Source organism: Pan paniscus, chromosome 20 (assembly GCF_029289425.2).
Source record: "Pan paniscus chromosome 20, NHGRI_mPanPan1-v2.0_pri, whole genome shotgun sequence".
In the NCBI taxonomy this organism is placed as follows: Eukaryota; Metazoa; Chordata; class Mammalia; order Primates; family Hominidae; genus Pan; species Pan paniscus.
The window spans coordinates 8,422,342-8,436,918 of record NC_073269.2 but is presented as its reverse complement, the minus strand read 5'-3'; the positions used below and the strand labels follow the sequence as shown (position 1 = coordinate 8,436,918).

General features: G+C 59.0%; 2 protein-coding genes across 3 annotated transcripts in view; both read right to left on the bottom strand.

The window, feature by feature from the left end:
• Positions 1–338: 338 nt before the first annotated feature.
• PIAS4 (protein inhibitor of activated STAT 4) overlaps positions 339–14,577 on the bottom strand; it is a 32,845-nt gene continuing 18,606 nt past the window's right edge. For both annotated transcript variants that reach the window (XM_034944464.3, XM_003819270.7), the window contains exons 4-11: positions 13,005–13,046; positions 12,592–12,682; positions 12,344–12,472; positions 12,156–12,261; positions 8,011–8,084; positions 7,604–7,764; positions 2,221–2,351; positions 339–2,109 (exon numbers count right to left, since the gene is read on the bottom strand). In XM_034944464.3, coding sequence (XP_034800355.3) covers positions 1,850–2,109; positions 2,221–2,351; positions 7,604–7,764; positions 8,011–8,084; positions 12,156–12,261; positions 12,344–12,472; positions 12,592–12,682; positions 13,005–13,046 — 994 coding nt within the window. In that variant the 3' untranslated portion in view covers positions 339–1,849. The remainder of the gene's footprint in view (positions 2,110–2,220; positions 2,352–7,603; positions 7,765–8,010; positions 8,085–12,155; positions 12,262–12,343; positions 12,473–12,591; positions 12,683–13,004; positions 13,047–14,577) is intronic.
• On the bottom strand, positions 2,424–7,596 carry LOC134729588 (histidine-rich glycoprotein-like). The gene is made up of 2 exons (XM_063599781.1): positions 3,731–7,596; positions 2,424–3,691 (listed from the first exon to the last, which is right to left on the bottom strand). Exons 1-2 carry the CDS (start codon positions 4,694–4,696, stop codon positions 2,780–2,782), a joined length of 1,878 nt encoding a protein of 625 aa, XP_063455851.1. The 5' UTR covers positions 4,697–7,596; the 3' UTR covers positions 2,424–2,779.

Genomic DNA, 14,577 nt, shown 5'->3' with positions numbered 1-14,577 from the left:
TACACAGTAAAACTGGCCTCATTCAGGTCGGGCATGGTGGCTCATGCCTGTAATCCTAGCACTTTGGGAGGTTGAGGCAGGAGGATCACTTGAGGCCCAGAGTTCAAGACCAGCTTGGGCAACACAGCAAGGCTCCCTGTCTCTATTAAAAATAAGTAAATAAATAAAAATCTGCCTCATTTGACCACGAGCAGCACCTTTTGAATTCTGAAGCTGAGGCAATAACCAAGAAAGAGAGATGTGGGTGAGGCTGAGTTTCTGTCCTTCCCCCAACCCCGCCCCCCGACTACAGGGTACACACTTAAGAGACACAGGGCACAGAAAAGCGGACGCCTGGATGGCTTCACCTCGACCTTTTTTATTTGCATTTTTTAAAAACAATTAAATTAGAATACAAATATTAGAAAACAGCGGCCTTCAGCTGCCCGTGCGGGCGGGAGGGGCCGAGCTGCGCAGCGGGCTGCGGGCTCTGCAGTGACACTGAACTGCCCTCGGCCAGATGCACATCCCTTTCTTTAGACCTGAAATGATATTGCTTCCTGACTAGGAGTTCTGTTTATACAAAGGAAAATTCTGGGCTGGGGAGGACAAAAGCAAAACAGACCGCAGGCAGCGGTGTTGGAGAACCAGGTGAGGCCGGTGCCCCGCCTGCGCCCCGGTCTCCTGGGGGGTAAGGGGGGTGCCCAGCTGTGGGCTCCTGAAGGCAGAGCCCTGGTAGCTCCCCCAGTTGTTGGACCCTGAGGCCAAGGGCACGGGTGGGGCCTGCGAGGGGCCGGGAACGCCTGGGGACAGGAAGGAGGCCCCTGGTCTGGTCCTGCTGGAAGAGTGAGGCTCCCGGGGGACAGGATGCCGGGCCAGCCTCGTACCCGTCGGAAAACCAAGAGCAAAAAGGAGAGGAATCAACCCAAACCGAGAGCCGGGGTGGCCGGGGTCCCTGCTGCCCCTTGGGAAGCGACCGCACCCCACGCCCCAAGGACCGGGGTATGGTGGCGGCGGCGGCGGCGGCAGCTGTGGACATCTGTGGACATCTGTGCTGTTCCGTAGGGAAGTTCACCTGAATTGGAATTACCGAGGTAGCTGGCGAGAAAACTGAGACCCCCCCACGCCACACGGTGCCGCACCCTGGGCCCCCGCCTTCCCCGGGGGCTCCTGGCCACACGCCGGGTCTTCAAAATACCAAGTTATTGCACTTTCAAAAAATACAACACATCTGTGGCTAAGCCCTCCCCAGCCGCCCACTGTACCCCCATCCTGCCCACCCATCCCCCCACCCCACTGCCCCTCCCCGCCCCAACCCACTCCATGGCTTCTCGGCTAAAACGCTCGCTGCTCGGCGCGCGAGGGTCTCTGGGCGAGGATGCATTTGCAGAGAAAAAGCAAAGGAAGAGACAAACGTCAAAGTGGTCGCCAGAGAGGGGCCGCGCCCCACCGCCCGCCGCCCGGGTCCCCGCGCGCTGGCTGGAATGGTCGTGGGAAGAGGGCGGCGGGCGGCGGGGCACCCGGAGGGGAGGGCGCGGGGCGGCGTCCTGGTCCCTCCCGCCCACTACCCCTTCCCGGCTCGGACTCCAGCCGGGGAGGCGGCTGTGTGGGTCGCCGGCCTTGTTTTTAAGAGTTTGACTTTTTTGTTTCATTTTTCTTTTTTGTATCTTTTTTTGTCATTTTACTTTTTTTTTTAATCCCCCGATAGGAGAGTCCAGAGGTACAGGTGCCAGGAGCCAGGCAAAAGGGTGGAAAAACAAAACGAACGACAATAAAAAGAAAAAGAAAGGTCACTCCTCCCTCTGCGCCCGAGGCTGGCCCGTGCCCCTCTGCGTGGTGAGCACCAGGAAAGTCGAGTGTGCGGCCGGGGTCAGCAGGCCGGCACCAGGCCCTTCTGGAAGGGGCAGCGGCGCTTGGGCCGGGGCCCCTCTTCGTCCTCGTCTTCCTCCTCCTCTTCCTCCTCCTCCTCCTCCTCCGAGGACGATGAGCTGTCCAGCGTGAGGTCCACCACATCGGCGCCCGGCTTCCCATTCTCCACGCTGCCCACCGGGCCGCCGCCACCCGTGCTGCCCAGGGCACCGCTCCCGTTGACGCTGGGGGCGGGCAGGAGCCCATTGGCGTCCGAGGGGCCTATGGGCGACAGGGACAGGGTGCAGGTACTTAGGATGCAACCACTGATAAATGGGGAAACTGAGGCGGCCCTGGCTGCGGACTGCGCGGCTGGTAGGGCGAGGCACTCACCCAGCACGAGGATGGCGCCCTGCGGGCTGCAGCTGCGCTCCTTTTCGGCGCGGATCGGGCACCACGAGCCGTCCACCAGGTACTCGATCTCGTCGGCGTCCTCACACTCGCTCAGAATCTTCGAGAGGAGCCTGGGGCGAGGCGGACAGCTGACGCCGGGGCTGGAGGTGCCCCACCCCCCCAACTCCCCAGCCCTCCATCCCTCCCGGATGCAGCCAGGCACTCCCCACTTCTCTCTGCAAGAGCAGCCTCACCACCCCGACCGCAGGGGTCCAGGGACCCCGCATTCCCTCCCCCGCCCTCAGGCCCCTGCAGGTGCTGAGCCCCAGGCAGGTCTGCAGTGCACGGCACTGCCGGGGGGACGGGGCATGGATGCACATACCCAGTGGCCCCCAACTACCCACAAGAGCAGCGGGTGTGGCGGCTGCAGGGGTCCTCCCCACCCTGCCCCTCTGGGCACCTCCGGGTGTGCACGCATGTTTGAGCGTGTGTGGACGTGAGTGTATCTGTGCATGTGTGCGAGCATGTGCGTGTGTGCGCACGTGTGCATGTGTGGAGTCTATGAATGTGTGTGAGCATGTGTACACACGTGTGAATGGATGCATATGGGCATACGTGAATGTGGACTGTATGGATGTGTGGGCATGCGGGTGTGGGCGTGTGTGTGTGACGGTGTGGACTGTATAGATGTGTGTGTGTGACGGTGTAGACCATATAGATGTGTGTATGTGATGGTGTGGACTGTAGAGATGTGTGTGTGTATGACGGTGTGGACTGTATAGATGTGTGACGGTGTGGACTGTATAGATGTGTGTGTGTTTGTATGACGGTGTGGACTGTATGGATGTGTGACGGTGTGGACTGTATAGATGTGTGTGTGTTTGTATGACAGTGCGGACTGTACGGATGTGTGACGGTGTGGACTGTATAGATGTGTGTGTGCATGACGGTGTGGACTGTATAGATGTGTGACGGTGTGGACTGTATAGATGTGTGCATGTAACAGTGTGGACTGTATAGATGTGTGTGTGTGTGATGGTGTAGACCATATAGATGTGTGTGCATGTGATGGTGTGGACTGTATAGATGTGTGTATGATGGTGTGAACTGTATGGATGTGTGACGATGTGGACTGTATAGATGTGTGTGTGTTTGTATGACGGTGTGGACTGTACGGATGTGTGACGCTGTGGACTGTATAGATGTGTGTTTGTATGACGGTGTGGACTGTACGGATGTGTGACGGTGTGGACTGTATAGATGTGTGTGTGTATGACGGTGTGGACTGTATGGATGTGTGAAGGTGTGGACTGTACAGATATGTGTGTGTGTGTATGACGGTGTGGACTGTATGGATGTGTGATGGTGTGGACTGTATAGATGTGTGTGTGATGGTGTGGACTGTATGGATGTGTGTGTGTGATGGTGTGGACTGTACGGATGTGTGTGTGATGGTGTGGACTGTATAGATGTGTGCGGATGTGTGTGTGATGGTGTGGACTGTATAGATTGTGTGTGACGGTGTGGACTGTATGGATGTGTGTGTGACGGTGTGGACTGTATGGATGTGTGTGTGATGGTGTGGACTGGATGTGTGTGTCAAGGTGTGGACTGTATGGATGTGTGTGTGATGGTGTGGACTGTACGGATGTGTGACGGTGTGGACTGTATAGGTGTGTGTGTGTGTATGACTGGACTGTATGGATGTGTGATGGTGTGGACTGTATGGATGTGTGTGTGTGATGGTGTGGACTGTATAGATGAGTGTGTGTGTGATGGTGTGGACTGTATGGATATGTGTGTGTGATGGTGTGGACTGTATGGATGTGTGTGGACTATATGGATGTGTGTGTGTGGTGTGGACTGTATGGATGTGTGTGTGACGGTGTGGACTGTCTAGATGTGTGTGTGTGTGATGGTGTGGACTGTATGGATGTGTGTGTGTGATGGTGTGGACTGTATAGATGAGTGTGTGTATGATGGTGTGGACTGTATGGATGTGTGTGTGAGACGGTGTGGACTGTATGGATGTGTGTGTGATGGTGTGGACTATGGATGTGTGCGGGTGTGTGTGTGTTATGGTGTGGACTGTATGGATGTGTGCGGGTGTGTGTGTTATGGTGTGGACTGTATGGATGTGTGCGGGTGTGTGTGTTATGGTGTGGACTGTATGGATGTGTGCGGGTGTGTGTGTTATGGTGTGGACTGTATGGATGTGTGCGGGTGTGTGTGTTACGGTGTGGACTGTATGGATGTGTGTGGGTGTGTGTGTGATGGTGTGGACTGTATGGATGTGTGTGACGGTGTGGACTGTATGGATGTGTGTGTGATGGTGTGGACTGTACGGATGTGTGACGGTGTGGACTGTATAGATGTGTGTGTGTGTGTATGACTGGACTGTATGGATGTGTGATGGTGTGGACTGTATGGATGTGTGTGTGTGATGGTGTGGACTGTATGGATGTGTGTGGACCATATGGATGTGTGTGTGTGTGATGGTGTGGACTGTATAGATGTGTGTGTGTGTGATGGTGTGGACTGTCTAGATGTGTGTGTGTGTGATGGTGTGGACTGTATGGATGTGTGTGGACTATATGGATGTGTGTGTGTGATGGTGTGGACTGTATGGGTATGTGATGGTGTGGACTATATGGATGTGTGTGTGATGGTGTGGACTGTATGGATGTGTGTGACGGTGTGGACTGTATAGATGTGTGTGTGTGATGGTGTGGACTGTCTAGATGTGTGTGTGTGTGATGGTGTGGACTGTATGGGTGTGTGATGGTGTGGACTGTATGGATGTGTGTGTGATGGTGTGGACTATGGATGTGTGCGGGTGTGTGTGTGTGATGGTGTGGACTGTATGGATGTGTGCGGGTGTGTGTGTGATGGTGTGGACTGTATGGATGTGTGCGGGTGTGTGTGTTACGGTGTGGACTGTATGGATGTGTGCGGGTGTGTGTGTGTTATGGTGTGGACTGTATGGATGTGTGCGGGTGTGTGTGTGATGGTGTGGACTGTATGGATGTGTGTGTGACGGTGTGGACTGTATGGATGTGTGTGTGATGGTGTGGACTATGGATGTGTGCAGGTGTGTGTGTGTGATGGTGTGGACTATGGATGTGTGCGGGTGTGTGTGATGGTGTGGACTGTATGGATGTGTGCGGGTGTGTGTGATGGTGTGGACTGGATGTGTGTGGGTGTGTGTGATGGTGTGGACTGTAGGGATGTGTGGGCATGCGGGTGTGGGTGTGCATGCACACCTGCTTTCACATTGCACTGTGTGCCCGCCAGATCAGGAAACAGGCTGGAGTGAAGGTGCTGGCTGCTCAAAGCCCCTGCAGAGGCTGTGAGGGTAGCAATGGGAGCAGAGTGCGGGCTCCCCACGCCCATCCCAGCCACAGCCTCTCCAGAGCACCCCCACTGTGTCCGGCCTTTTTACTCCGAGGTCCTACCAGCCCCATTTTACAAATGCAGAAACAGAGGCTCGGGAAGGGAATGAGTTCCCTGAGGCCACAAGGCCAATTGGAGGCAGGCCCTGGTTCTGCTCCCCAACCCGTCTTAGCCAAAGGGCCTCAGTCTCCCCACCCGCAGGAAGGGAAGGGTGCAGTGGCTGGGGGGCGTCTGAGGAGAGGCCCCCTGCCCCACGGGTCCATGCAGGGCCCAGGCTGTCCTGTTACTGTCAAGGCTACAGCTGCTCCCAGGCACCTGCAGTGGCATCATTCTCATCACACAGGAGAGCCCTCATCCCGCTCTAGGCCACCCTTTCTGAGGCTCTCACCCAGGCCAGCCCCTCCGCCCCGCCGAGCTCTCTCTGAGGCGATGCTCGGAGCCCACCGTGCCAGGGCTGCCCCAGGCGTAGCACAGCCCTGCCTGCCCACTTCCCTGCTTGCAAAACTGCTTTTCACCCTCCAAAGCCCCACCCCACAGCTTCTCTTCCTCCTCCCCAAGACACACACAGCAACGGGAACGTTTATGTCTGGCTCTGCTCCTCTATCCGCTCCCCTGGCCAAGAACAAGACTCTGAAGGCAGGGTCTGGGACGGGGCTCTTTTGGGGACCCTGGGGTCACCCAGCTCAGAGCCAGGGACAGAGAGGCGATAGGGCTCATGGAACAAAGTATGAACCAAGGACCCCTCCTCCAGGAAGCCTCCCTGGCTACACCGAGTCCCATGGGCTGCTGAGGCCAAGGCCTGCATGGGACACAGCTGCCTGCCCCAGCCCTGGTGGCCCTGGAGCTGTGAGAGCTGCCGCCACCCCAAGCCCAAGCCCCACTCCGGGCCTGTGGGGGAAGGCGGGCACCCGGCTGCACAGCTGTCAGGCTGGGAACAGAGCGGCCATTCAGGCAGCCCACATGCCCGGCCCAAAGGACTCCTCTCTCTACCCGAAGCTGGGATGCAAGGGGGTGGCCACCCACCCCTCCACAGAGGGGACCCAGACTCAGGCTGGGTTCAAGTCTCAGCCTGGCCCCCTGTGAGCTGGGGTAGCTCTAGCTGCTGGTTGCCTCCTCTGAGCCTGTTTCCTCGTCTGTAAACTGAGGACGCTCACAGGTCTGTCTCCTGGGATGGGGACAAGTGCATGAACCGGAGGTCCACCTGGGGATAAAATCTACAACCCCAGAGGCAGGCCAGCCCTGCCTTCACCTGCACAGTCCGCTGAGGCCATGCCCGAGGGCTGGGGACCCGGCCCACCCCCACAGGCAGGGCCTGCTCCCGCCTGTGAGGGCACCAGCTTGTGCCGCTGTGGCCTCGCGCCCTGCCGGCGGCTCTGGTGACGAGGTGGGCGGGGTCGGCGCCGGGCAGGAGCCGCATCAGGCACCACAGACAACGGGGCTCAGTTTCTGGAAACTTAAGCCCTGGGCAGAGCCTTCCACCAGGGAGAAAGGTCTTGTCCTCCTGTCCCCTGTGGCCTGGGGAATGCCTGGCCACAGCTGTGCCACCTAGGAAGGGAAGGGCATGGCGTAGCCAGAGTGCTCCAGGAGGCGCCACCTCCTTTGCCTTTCTGTGAGGAGGTCACCCCCAAGGCTGCGCATCCTGGGGTGAACGCCGTGTGAAAGCACGACCTGGCTCAGTTTTTTGTGGCACAAACCACACTCCTGGAGCTCAGGGTCACACTTGCCTGAGGTCACGTGGGAGCGGGGTGGACCGGAGCCCACCTTCTGCAACCTAAGCTACGTGGCTGTCACCTGCATAGCAAAGGCTCTGAGAAGTTCCGCGAGAAAGAAACCGGCTCTTTTCGCAGCCCGGGGTTTCCAAAGCTCCAGGACCATGTGCCCCCACTGCTGTGTCTTGCTGGGGCACCATGTGGTCTGCAGGAAGCGGGGTGCCACCGAGACCTCCACGGCCGTCCGGCTCCGGCCGCCCTCCCCGGGGCCCCAGGCTCACCCGTCGATGATGAGCTGGTCGTAGGGGGCTGGCTTGTCGCACACGGGGCACATCCAGGTGGGCTTCTTCTCGTTCATCTGCAGGTAGAAGACGGCGTCGAAGCACTGCAGGTGGGCGCAGGTCTCTGCCCGGCAGGGCACGGAGAGCCGCATCTTCACCAGCTGTGGGGGAGGGGCTGCGTGAGCAGGGCACCCCTCCTGTTGTGCCCGCCTGCCCGGTGCCCCTCACCCCCAGCTCCATCCTGTGGCTCGCTCCAATCACTCATGCCTCAGGAACATGGAGGGGACAAAGACCAGCCTTGCCCCCGCAGGCTCACGGCCCAGCCAAGGCGCCCCGGGCCCAGGGCCGCCAGGGAGGAAGTATGGCCGCAGGAGAGGCCCCGAGGAGGGGGCTGTGCCCCAACTCACCGGACAGATGAGGGACACCCGCACACCGGTGGTGGCGATCTCGCTGTCAGGATCAAGGCGCAGCTTCTCCTTGACTGTGGGGAGGGAACGGAAGACACCGTCAGGAGGGTGGGAACAGCAGGGCCCGGGGCTGTGATTCGAGTTCTCTCCAGCACTGATGTCCACCTCCCAGAACAGGCCCCTGACGATGAGTCCCAAGCTTCGCTGTGTGGCTCGGGGCCACGAGGGATCAGAGAAAGCCGGGTGGCAACCACCATTAGATTTGACCACAACCTGGGCACAGCACAGACCCAGCCGAAGCCCCCACACGGAGGTGGCCTATGTGGCCTCCCCCACCCTGCGTGGACTATGACCCATGGGACTTTTCTGGCAAGTTTCATGCAACGCAGCCACCGAAAGAGTCATTGCTGTGACTTCATTCTGTCACCGAAGCACCATCCCCAAGGCCACAGCGGGGAATGAGGCAGGGACTCTTTGGGAGACGGATCCTGGGGCCTCCTGGCTGTGAGCCAGCAAGCGGCTGCCGCCCAGCCCCAGCACCGCCCCAAGGCAGCCTGCAGACAGGAGTGTAGCTGCTTCTTTAAAGGAAAAGACGGTGCCCGCCAGCAAGCTGCACAGAACACGGGGAAACATATGTGAAACGTGGAGTCTTGGAGGCAGGCGCCGCCCTCCCCTCGACGGGCAGCAGGCCCACAGCCAGAAGGAAACTCACGCAGGGACCCTGGCTGCCCTCCTGAGGCTTCTGGGACGTGGCTCCATCCCAGGGTAAACTCCATCCATGGGTAGCTCAGGAGAGACCCCAGCCCCGGGCCATGCAGGGCAGACCACCCTGGCCCACAACCCACAGGGCCTCTCCATCCACCACCTGGCCCTCAGCTGCCTGGTGGACCAGTGTTGCTTCCTCCAGGAAGCCACCTGCCCAACTGACTTGGGGTCCAGAGTGATGGTGCCAGCCTGCCCCCCCACTCCCCCCAGCTGTCCTGACGTTCCTCCGCCTGGAAATGCCCCTAACACCCCTTATTGGCCTGAAACACCACTTATCTCTGCCCGCTTGGGAGCCACTTCCTCCTTCCTGACCCCCACCCAGCCCCCCCAGCCAGGGTGTGGAGCAGTGGGCTCTTCCTTCTCCCGTGGGGACGTTGTGGCAGCCACGTGCTGGCTCCCAGCAGCTCCCCTGCTTGAGCCAAGGCTGCCCCAGCCGCTCACTCCTCAGCTGAGTTTCCATCCTTGGATCCCAGCTCTGGCTACCCGGTGCCCGGGTGGACCCTCAAGCCTGGCTAAGGGGCAGCTAGGAGGGGATGCAGGTGCCCATCTGATTTTAAAGCAAACTCTCTCTCCTTTGTGTATGGAGAGACGTGCGCAGCAGGAAGGGTTCAAGTGAGGCAAAGGTGAGGACTTCCTAGGTGCAGCAAGAAAGAAATCCAGTGACAGAGAGGCTGAGCCTGGGGCCGGCTGTGGGAAGCAGCAGGAGACCCCTTCGGAGAGGAAGCCTGACCCCACAGCCCCCAGCACTGCGGGCTCTGGTCACTGAGGAGTTAAGCCCGGCCCCCACCCCGTGGGCCTAGAAGAGGCCCGCCCGGCCCCAGCCTCCTCCCTCCAGTTGGCCATGTCCCCACAGGCAGGGAAGGTCGGGGGGGTTGAAAAAAGGGCCCTTTGAGGGAAGAGGGAGGTGGGGCAGGGTAACCCAGGTCACAGAACCCTACCTTTGCCACTCTGTGCCTCAGTGTCCCCACTGGTCACACGGGGACATAGCCAGGCCCTCCCTCCCCGAGCCTGGAGGAGGCTGGCCAAGGATGCCGGTCTCCGTGGAGGGACCCCTCACCCTCCACGTCCTGCTCTGCAGAGGGGGTGCTGCCGGCTATCTTTCCTGACTTGGGGGACTGGAGTGCACAGGAGGCTTCAACACGATGGGGCTCGCAGGCCCCTGGCAGTGCCAGCACTGCTCCAGGCTTCTGGACACCCAGGCTAGGAGGTGCCCTTTGGTGGTCAGGAACAGGGACCAGAGGCCTGGGCCTGGCTGTGCCAGGAGGGCAGTGCTCATGGGGAACTCTCTGGCCTGGGCACAGGGGCCTGGGCAGCTAGGAGGGGCAGCTGGAAGACCCTCTGGCCCACATTCTGCCAAGGGGCTGGGGTGGTGCCCAGATTCCACCTGAAAACAGCCACCATTCGGGAAGGGGGTGCGAGCAAACCCAGCTGGCCCAGAACCGCCCTCTCCTCAGCCTGGCAGGTGGTCCCAGTCCTCACCCACCTGCCTGACTCCCACTCCCAGCTCCAAACGACTCCAGGTTAGGCCTAGCCTCTCCATAAGACAGGCCTGCAGAGCCCACTGAGGCCTGGGCCCCAAGCATGTGGGGTCCAGAGAGATGCTCAGGTGCCCTCAAGATGGCTCAGATCTGTTCTCCTGAAGACAGTGGCCACCAGAGAAGGCCAGCGACTTTCTGAGGCCACACAGCCGCCAGGCAGGGCTAACTGCTGTACGCTGGCTTTGTGCTGCGTGGCTGCTTGGGGTGAGGACTGATTTGCCTACCAGGCTTGGCAGGCTTCTTTTTTTTTTTTTGAGATGGAGTCTCACACTCTCACCCAGGCTGGAGTGCAGTGGCACGATCTCCGCTCACTGCAAGCTCTGCCTCCTGGGTTCACGTCATTCTCCTGCCTCAGCCTCCCGAGTAGCTGGGACTACAGGCGCCCGCCACCACGCCTGGCTAATTTTTTGTATTTTTAGTAGAGATGGGGTTTCACCATATTAGCCAGGATGGTATTGCTCTCCTGACCCTGTGATCTGCCCGCCTCGGCCTCCCAAAGTGCTGGGATTACAGGTGTGAGCCACCGCGCCTTGCCGGCAGGCTTTCTTTTAAAATTGCTCTGCGTGTCACTTAAAAAAAATTGTTTTCATTGTTACAAGTACAAAAGAGACCAGGTGCGAAAGTGGCCAAGACTGTAATCCCAGCACTTCGGGAGATTGAGGCAGGTGCACTGCTTGAGCCCAGGAGTTTAAGACCAGCCTGGGCAACACAGCAAGATTCCATCTCTACGAAACATTAAAAAATTAGTTGGGGCCGGGCGTGGTGGCTCACGCCTGTAATCCCAGCACTTTGGGAGGCTGAGGCAAGCGGATCACGAGGTCAGGAGCTTGAGACCATCCTGGCTAACAAGGTGAAACCCCGTCTCTACTGAAAATACAAAAAATTAGCCAGGCATGGTGGCACATGCCTGTAGTCCCAGCTACTCAGGAGGCTGAGGCAGAAGAATCGCTTGAACCCAGGAGGTGGAGGTTTCAGTGAGCTGAGATTGTGCCATTGCACTCCAGCCTGGGCAACAGAGTGAGACTCTGTCTCAAAAAAAAAAAAAAAAAAAAAAATTAGTTGGGTGTGGTGGTGAACACATGTGGTCCCAAGCTACTCAGGTGGCTGAGGCAGGAGGATGGCTTGAGCCCGAGTTAGAGGCTGCAGTGAGCCACGATCCCACCACTGCACTGTAGCCTGGGCGATACACCGAGACACTTTTTTTTTTTTTTTTTGAGGTGGAGTCTCGCTCTGCGGCCCAGGCTGGAGTGCAGTGATGCAATCTCAGCTCACTGCAACCTCTACCTCCCAGAGACCCTGACTCTCTAAAAAAAAAAGAAAAAGAAAAAGAAAAAGAAAAAAGATTAAATGGGGCCTCACCAACGTGAGGTCAGACCGCTGCCGCCCGTCTTCCTCCCACAGCAACTGCCTCCACGACCCTGGCCGTCCGCGACCCGCCAGGTCCCGCAGCACCCTCGGCCCCGCTGAGGCAACGAGAAGGGGCTGCTTAGACCACAGCTCCCTCTGTGCTCCTCTCACCCTCCCGGCCTCTGTGCTGTCCTGGAATGAGGCTCCAGCTCTTCTGCCGCTTGGACCCCTGTGGGCTGGGGCACCTGGGGCCAGCAACACGAGGTGTGACCCCACAGGCCTCCGCACAGCAGCTCCCACTGCCAAGTGCCCCCTCTGCCATCCGTATCCTCCAGAGACCTCCCCAGCCACAGCCAGGGGGCCATGGACCCCCAGAGTGACAGGCGGCCCCTGATCGATCTCCTTCGGGTGCAGGGCCCCCCGCTTCACCCAGCACAGGGCGGGTTTCCAGGGTGGACTTGGCACCCCTCGGCCGAGGTGGCCTGAGCTGCTCACCCAGTGCCTTGCACAGCTCCGGGTGCTTTACCCCAATGGTCTTCAGCCTCTGCAGCAGCTCCGATGAGGTCAGCTGCCGCACCAGGTACAGGGCCACCGAGTAGCTCTGGGGACAGAAGGGCGGGGTCAGGGCTGGCAGGACGGGGCCGGGGTTGGGGGGCAGGGTGGGCCCCCGGGCACGCACTCACCTTGCCGTAGTTCCCCCAGGTGACGGTGATGCGGTTGGTGGCCGAGGACAGGTACATGAGGTGGGTGAGGTTGATGGGGCGGCACGGCCTCTTGGGCTCCACCCCGGGCTTATTGGAGGGGTAGTAGCCCTGCAAGCAGATGGGCCGCTCAGCCTCGAGCCAAGAGCGGCTGGGAAATCCGATGGCCCCCACCCTCCCTCCACGCCCCCCAAACCCGTGCAGCAGACGCGGGGGCGGGGCATGCTCACCGGGACCGAGCAGTAGCTGTGGTTGACCTTCACAGCGATGTTGGGCGGGTACTGGTCCTCCTGAGGGCAGCTGGTGTCTGAGTAACAGATTCTGCAACGACAACAGGGACCATGGGGCGGGGAGGGGGCGCACAGGAGGGACTAGGCTGCTGCGGGGGTACACGAGTGGTAGCCAGGCGGCAGTGATGGGGGCACCGGAGAATGTGACACGGGGGGTATCAGGGCCCCCGGGTGTGGCCTGAGTGGGGGTCGGATGGTGATGTATCCCCAGACAGGGATAGACAGCAGGTGAGGAGAGCTGGGCTCTGCTGTTAGCAGGGGAGACTGAGGAGGGCCTGGGCCAGGACTGGGGGGCGGGGAGGGGCGGGTGGCTGGGGGTCCAGCCCTGGGGTCGTGGGCACACCTGGGCATACCTCAGGACGACCTGCACGGCTTTAACTCCGGGCTGCAGTTCCCTGTGGGTGTGGAGCAAACCAGAGGAAAGGAAAGGAGAGCTGAGTGAGGAGGGCGTGACCCCAGCCCACCCGACAAGGTGGAGACCGCCACACCACAAGGCTCCCTCCCCCAGAGCTGGGAAACTGAGGCCCAGGACTCTTTTGTACAGGCTGGGTGAGACAGGAGTGGCTGTGAGGTCAGGAGAGGGGCTGGCCTCCCTGGAAAATGCAACAGAATCCACAGCAAAACCCTGAACCAGAGAGGGCAGCCAGGTGCCTCTCCCTGCGAAGAAACATAGCTAAAACGTGCATGCTGGAATCTAGCAGCTGGCTCACAATGGCAAGAAAACACCCAGTTTGGGAGGTCAAGGCTGGTGGAGCTCTTGAGCCCAGGAATTTGAGACCAGCCTGCGCAACATGGTGAAACTGTCTCTACAAAAAATTATCCAGGCGTGGTGGTGCACACCTGTGGTCCCAGCTGCTTGGAGGCTGAGGCAGGGGGATCGTCTGAACCCATGGAGGCACAGGCTGCAAGCTATGATTGCACCACTGCACTCCAGCCTGGGTAACAAAGAGAAACACTCTCCAAAAAACAAACAAACAAACAAAAAAAAACCCAGTAACACCTGAGGATAAACTTTAACAAGAAACGCCCCCAGAAGAAGAGGAAAAAGTCTATCTACCCAAAGACGCATCCGTGGATATTCACAGCAGAACTGACCACGACAGCCACAAACTAGCAGCATCCTGAGTGTCCTTCCATAGACCGAAGGACCAACATGCACGGGACGCGACCCAGCCATGGAAAGGAGCCAGGCTCAGACCCAGGCCTCAGCACAGGTGCACCGTGAGGACGTCCCGCCCAGTGAGAGATGCCAGACACGAAAGGACACACAAGGCAGGTGGCTCACGCCAGTAACCCCAGCACTTTGGGAGGCGGAGGTGGGTGGGTCACCTGAGGTCAGGAGTTCGAGACAAGCCTGGGCAATACGGTGAAACCTCGTCTCTACTAAAAATACAAAAATTAGGCCAGGTGCAGTGGCTCACGCCTGTAATCCCAGCACTTTGGGAGGCCGAGGCGGGCGGATAACGAGGTCAGGAGATCGAGACCCTCCTGGCTATCATGGTGAAACCCCGTCTCTACTAAAAATACAAAAAAAAAAAAAATCAGCCAGGCGTGGTGGCGGGTGCCTGTAGTCCCAGCTACTTGGGAGGCTGAGGCAGGAGAATGGCGTGAACCCAGGAGGCGGAGCTTGCAGTGAGCCAAGATCGTGCCACTGCACTCCAGCCTGGGCCTTGGAGTGTGACTCTGTCTCAAAAAAAATACAAATATTAGCTGAGTGTGGTGGTGCACGCCTGTAATCCTAGCTACTCAGAAGTCTGGGGCAAGAGAATCACTTGAACCTGGGAGGCGGAGATTGCAGTGAGCTGAGATCGCGACACTGCACTCCAGCCTGGGCGACAGAGTGAGATTCTGTCTTAAATAATAATAATAAACGAAAGCCACATAGTATGTGATTCCACTTCTATGAAATGTCCAGGACAGACCCAT